Source organism: Sardina pilchardus, chromosome 15 (genome assembly GCF_963854185.1).
Source record: "Sardina pilchardus chromosome 15, fSarPil1.1, whole genome shotgun sequence".
Lineage (NCBI taxonomy): Eukaryota > Metazoa > Chordata > Actinopteri > Clupeiformes > Clupeidae > Sardina > Sardina pilchardus.
In genome coordinates this window covers 24,200,527-24,206,526 of record NC_085008.1, presented here as the reverse complement: position 1 = coordinate 24,206,526, position 6,000 = coordinate 24,200,527, and the positions used below count along the sequence as shown (strand labels likewise).

The 6,000-nt window shown below is 43.8% G+C and overlaps 1 protein-coding gene across 5 annotated transcripts in view; it reads right to left on the bottom strand.

Moving 5' to 3' along the window:
* Positions 1-1,639: 1,639 nt before the first annotated feature.
* Positions 1,640-6,000, bottom strand: part of st3gal3a (ST3 beta-galactoside alpha-2,3-sialyltransferase 3a) — a 41,964-nt gene continuing 37,603 nt past the window's right edge. For all 5 annotated transcript variants that reach the window (XM_062556782.1, XM_062556783.1, XM_062556786.1 and 2 more), the window contains one exon: positions 1,640-3,326. In XM_062556782.1, the coding sequence (XP_062412766.1) occupies positions 3,237-3,326 (90 nt within the window). In that variant the 3' untranslated portion in view covers positions 1,640-3,236. The remainder of the gene's footprint in view (positions 3,327-6,000) is intronic.

Sequence of the window (6,000 nt, the reverse complement as noted above, 5' to 3'; positions counted from 1 at the left end):
GATGGTGTACATAATCAAGTCTACATAATTTATGTTTATGAGAGATATTAATAACCCATTTCAAAATGTGGACTTTGGGACGACAACAATAACCTGCTTCATAGTTATTACGTAATAATTTCTTCCCTGTGGAAAAGGAGGAATATCTAAGAATGGACATATTGGGAAACAGGGGGTGTGGAATTAAAAGTCCTGAAATAAACATAACATTCCAGGAACGGCATCTTTCACAGAAATCAAGAATGTTTGGACCTTTGAACAGCCTTTAATGCTGGCCTTCCACTTTCCTGCAAAGACTGTGCCAACACCCATCACACATAGATGACTCATTGAACTTAGAGTGTTTATCCCCTACATTGAATCATAAACAAGCTCTGTTTATTGACGGTAACTCCCCTGAAATGAGGGGAAAAAAACAAGTAGTTGTGTTTCCAGAAAAGACTGATAGGATGTTCATTAGTCCATCAATAAACTAATATCATCCACATATAGCATGAATAAATAAGGTAGTGCAGCAGGTCTGGGTCCCTGTTGAATGAATGTGAAAGCTGGGTAACCTGAAGACTGTGACCCAATCATAGCCTTTCCATGTACTGGCTGCAGAGAATACAGGTGTTTTGACCAAAAGAGATTCCTATCTATCGTCTTACTTACACACCAAAACAAGGAGCTTAAGATTGATGGGGACTGTCAGGAACAAAGAGAAACAAAAAAGACCTCCAAGTTCAGTCTACCAGGCTGGTCTGCAATGACTGTAGACATGCAGACAGCAGAAAATCAAGCCTAATTATCAAAGCATATTCAACATGGAAATCAATGGGATACTCAAAGCAAGATTCTGGATCCAATTTGAACCGGATGATTTATACTTGATTATTAAGGCCTTTAACCTAGGATAAGTGTTTACACAAAATACTTCCAGAAATAATGTTGGTGATATGGTTTGCATTTAAAAGTAAGAGATAGATTTGGGTTGTAATCAGAGTCTTGTTCAGTGCCAGAAGTCCATCTGGCACATTATGGCAGGTGAGAGGGCAGCAAATTGGGCAAAATGTAAGCTGGATTTTCTCAGAGGGTGTTTGCAATTAATGGCCTCTAATTGGATAAGGCACTCGCTGTATACAGCACACACACACAACTTCTATAAACAGTGAATTAACCTTGGGCCTCTTGATACGCCAAAGAAACATGTTCGAAAGCAAATATATGGGTCACCACCATTAGCTCCAAACAGCCTCCCCACACGGAAGACTGACTGGGGTTTAATGGCACTGACAGACAGTGCAGCTGAAGTGAGTTTATGACACGGTTAGTTCAGGTAGAATGGTGCACACATGGTCTCATTTCACATGGAGAGTATAGAGTACTTGGAGTATGATTTGAATGCATGTTACATTCACAGAAATTAAGTACATACAGTACCATGAGACCAAAGGTGTAAAGATATCTCTAAGTGCTAGACTTAAGCCGTACTCAAATGTTGTCACATGAATAAATGTCTCTAGAACATGGCCACTTGATATAAGTGATAAGTCATTTCTTTGATAGTTAAGCTCCTTGAAGTCAATGTCACAATATGTGTAAGGAATCTTGAGGCTCTTGAAGATAGACAAATAGAAAGACCCGCATTATTAAATACTGAGTTTTTTTTTTTTAATAGGCTTTGTCCCCTTGCTCAAATACTGCAATATATTGCGATGCAAATCAATTTTAAAACTTGACAGCAGACCAAGTGATAATTTCAGAATTCGTGGCATGTATACTTATTTTTGCATTTCTCAGGCTAGTTGAGGGGAATAAGCTCCGCGCTCGATATACATTTAAAAAGAAACAAATCAGGTTGACCATTGTATACAGTAATTCTACCCAATCAACAGAGCGAAGGGTACAGTGGAAAATCACAATCAAATGTGCTCTCTTTAATATCAGAGCAAATTTTCTCAGCAGAAGTGATATGAAACATTATACATGTGCGTAACAAGAAGCGCAGACAACGCAAACGATTTAAACATAACACACACACACACACACACACACACACACGCACACACACACGTGCACACACGCACACACACAAACACACACACTCACACACACAACAAAACCCCATACCCTCAGCACTTAGAAGTAAAATTAAATATGATTCCCAATACTGCTCTTTGGAAAAGAAAAAAAGAGAAGGTAAAACTGAATGAAAGCAGAGGACAAAGCAGCTTCTCAATGCAAATAACATTTTAAACACTTTTAAAGGAGGGCGAGGGTGTGTCATGAACGACTGCACCTGCTCCATCCCCCTACAAGGCGTGTGTGTATATATGAGATTGTGTGTGCACATGATTTTTGAGTGTGTATACATGATTTCTTTTAGTGTGTAAGAGTTTGTATGTGTACATGATTTTGTGGGTGTATACACATGTTTTTTTTTGTGTGTGTATGAGTTTGTGTACGATGTGTGTGTGTGTGTATGAGTTTGTGTACGATGTGTGTGTGTGTGTGTGTGTGTGTGTGTGTGTGTGTGTGTGTGTGTGTGTACATGATTGTTGTGTGTGTGTGTGTACATGATTGTTGTATGTGGATGACTTTTGTATGTGTACATGATTTTTGTGTGTGTGTACATGATTTGTGTGTGTGCACATGATTTTTTTTCTCCATGAGTGTGTGAGTTTTCCGGACGGTGACGGTCCTTTCCTCTACGCCCGAAACTGAGGCAGAGGGTAATGTAACAATAAAAAAGACAGAAAAAGAAAAGAAAAAAAAATACATACATACAAAAAAAAAAAAACCTCCAGTATCTCTTTGATGTTTGTGTTGTGAATACATTCAAGCACATGGGAGGAGAAGCGCTTCCTCCGGAGGTATGTTTGGCACAGACCGGCCTGTTTCCACCGTCTCTCTCGACTGGCTGTGCGGCAGTGGGCCTTTGGTTCCTAGCTGCTCTCCAAACCCCCCCACACCCAAACGCCACCCGCCCAAATACAGATAGGCCTTCTGCCATTGAGGGGCGGGGCAGGTCAAGTCCCGGCAGGGCTGGGGGGGGAGGCAAACAGTACTGAGAGGAGCCTGGGTGAGGGACGGTGAGAGGGTGGGTGGAGTTGGTTGGGGGCAATGCACTCCGCTGTCCCCTCTGGGGCTTCTTGTCCCTCAGGTCAGCAAAGAGGCTGGGCTGGGTCGGGTTGGGTAGGTAGAGGTGGTAGGTGGGGTGGATGGATGGGAGTGGGGTGGGGTTGGGTTCTGTCTCAGATACCATTGGTCAAGTCCTGTATGACCCCCGCCTTCACCAGCTTCTGCAGGAACTCTTTCTCCTTGGCTATGTTGTGTGTCCACGACTGCAAAAGGGAAACAAACGAGAAGAAAGCAATGAGAGTCAGTAGGTTTACATGTACAGTTTACATTAAGTTGAGCTGCGGCTACAGCCCCAACAGGCCATTTAATTGGACTTCCGTCCTTGTCCCAGTATACAACCACAGGAGGGGAATCAATTTACTATCGACGTACTGTACGTCCGACTCAGCTATCAGAAGCCCCCTTTCATTCAGCTTGTTAGGACAGACAGGGCATTCCATCCAGCACTCGCTCCTATTTGCACTTCTTTGGCACGACAGTCAGAACCCTGCTAATGCTGCTTCTTCTGTTACTTCCGATGTCAAAATTCTTGAATTTCCCCTTGGGGATCAATAAAGTATCTATCAATCTATCTAATTGCCAGTTTGGGTCTATATGTATACATGCAAGAATAATTCGACTACCAACCACATTGTCTGGGTGTGTAAATCCGACAGAGGAATTCCATTACTACCATGTTTAAGTGTGTTTTACAAGCCATGGTTTGGGTTGAATAAACCTGTTAATTAGTTGTTGCTTTTTAAACATAAACGTAAATGTAAATGTAAACGCAAACGTAAACGTCCTGAATGTTTGTGTGACAGAGATGGAGAAAAGGTGTGTACGTGTGTTTGTGTGTGTGTGTATATACACAGTATGTGTGGTTGGTTGCTGGAGATTAAACGTTAAGGAAGAAAAAACCTTGCTGAATGCAGGAATATCAACTAGTGGCTTACGCTCAAAAACAGAGCCCACTCCATCAGTGGAAACATGGAAAACTGGAGAAAACCCGGAAAAACACTCCGAGGGCTCAAGGGAAAGGAATTTCCTCAGACACATGAAAGACGTGTATATATGTTTACTAGCTCCACGTCCCTACTGGGAGCACACCAGACCTATTATGGAATCTCAAAGCGCTCAAACACAATCACATCCAGCTTTTCACTACACACCTTCCCTAAGCCCTCCGAGGAGTGACGGAGACAAAAGCTGCTTCTGTGGATCACCTCTGAGTAAACAAGCATTTCAAGTCAAGAGTCCATTGTGTTGCACAATAGGGCAGTGCTCTTAACATACAGCTCTGGGCTTTTATTTCTGTCATGAAAGCACCAATCGGTATTTCATGACACAGCGGAGGCCTTTTTCCACTGTGGGTGAAACCACTTGGAACCACAAAAGCCGGCAAGAGGACTGGGAGATAACACAAAGCTACTAGTCGGGAAGAGAAAAAATATAATAATAATAATAACAAAAAAACAAACGCGCGGATTGGAAAAGAGCCGTCATCCTGACAATAATCGTGAGCATGTGGGGTATGCGTGCTTATGGAAGCAGGTGAATCATGAGGTGTGGTGACTCTTTGAAAGTGATTGAAGTGAAGGGCAAGAAGAAGAAAAAAAAAGAGAGTGAGTGTACGAGTGAGAGAGAGAGAGAGAGAGAACAGTCTGTTTGCATGACTCAGCTGCGATACAGCTGTAGCTGTCGACGGTGAAAGTTTACTCTGCTGCCAAGCGTTCCAAACCACTGTTAACAAACCAACAGCTCAATGTTTTTAATTGACCGCACGGCACGTTTGAAAATGACCATTATAAACCTTAAAAGAGGGCCATCCAAAAAGAGAATTAACAAGTATGCGTCAAGTGTGTTGACATCTATGTATATGACTCAGTTTGTATGTATATATGTGTGTGTGTGTGTGTGTGTGTGTGTGTGTGTGTGTGTGTGGGGGGGGGGGGGGGTATATGTGTCAAAGCTTCAACAGTAGTTGCTGGTGGACTTTAGCATTTAAGCCGTGTGCCTACAGGGACAGCCAACTTTGATTGGCAGCTGACGGCGAGTCGAGCCGAGTGATGGGCCCCAAGCCAATAATATTCTACACGCTTGCCAACAGGGCCTTGGCTGGGCTGTCACTTATTTCTCTCTCCCTCTAGGTATGTGTTCTGCTCAGCCATCCAGCCCAAAGCAAGTGGCTCTGCCCACGGGCCAGGATTATCAGCTCTCTCTGTCCCATCTCAACCCCACTGCTCCGATAACCTCTACACACACAAACACACACACACACACACACACACTTCAACTCCTCAGCCGGGGGACACCTGAACTACTCAAAGCTCTCACCTCTTCAATCTTCATCTGCGGAATTTATGTTTACTCATTACGAAAGTACACGACTAAGTGCTTCACTAACTTGTTTACAAGAGCGTGTTCCCTAAATTTGGAAGCAGAAAAGTACTTGATAGTAAATATGCAATATGGATGTGGTTTTTGGAGAGGCTAACTTTTCCCCCCCTCCAACGTGTACCAAGAGGCTTTATCTTTGGCTGCGTATCTTAAAACAAACTAAGGCGGCACTCGACAGACAGAGTGTCTCCAGGACACCGGACACATGATATGAACGAGTGTTTCATTCCTGTTTTGGTTCATAAACAGTGGACCTAGACATCAGTCAAGTGCTTCCGATGAGCTGCGAGCCCCCTCCCCAACCCCCCCCGCCTCATCCCTCTGCTCTTGGATATGGGGGTGGGTGGGATGAGGAGAGTGTGTGTGTGGGGGGGGGGGGGTATCAGGTCTGCGCAATCCTTGCTCGATGCGCAAGGGTCTGCGAAGATCACAGGGTCGAGTGCCTGGAACTCCGTCCCTGCCCCTGGGTTACGCGCCAGAACAATAAGTGTCCTTGAA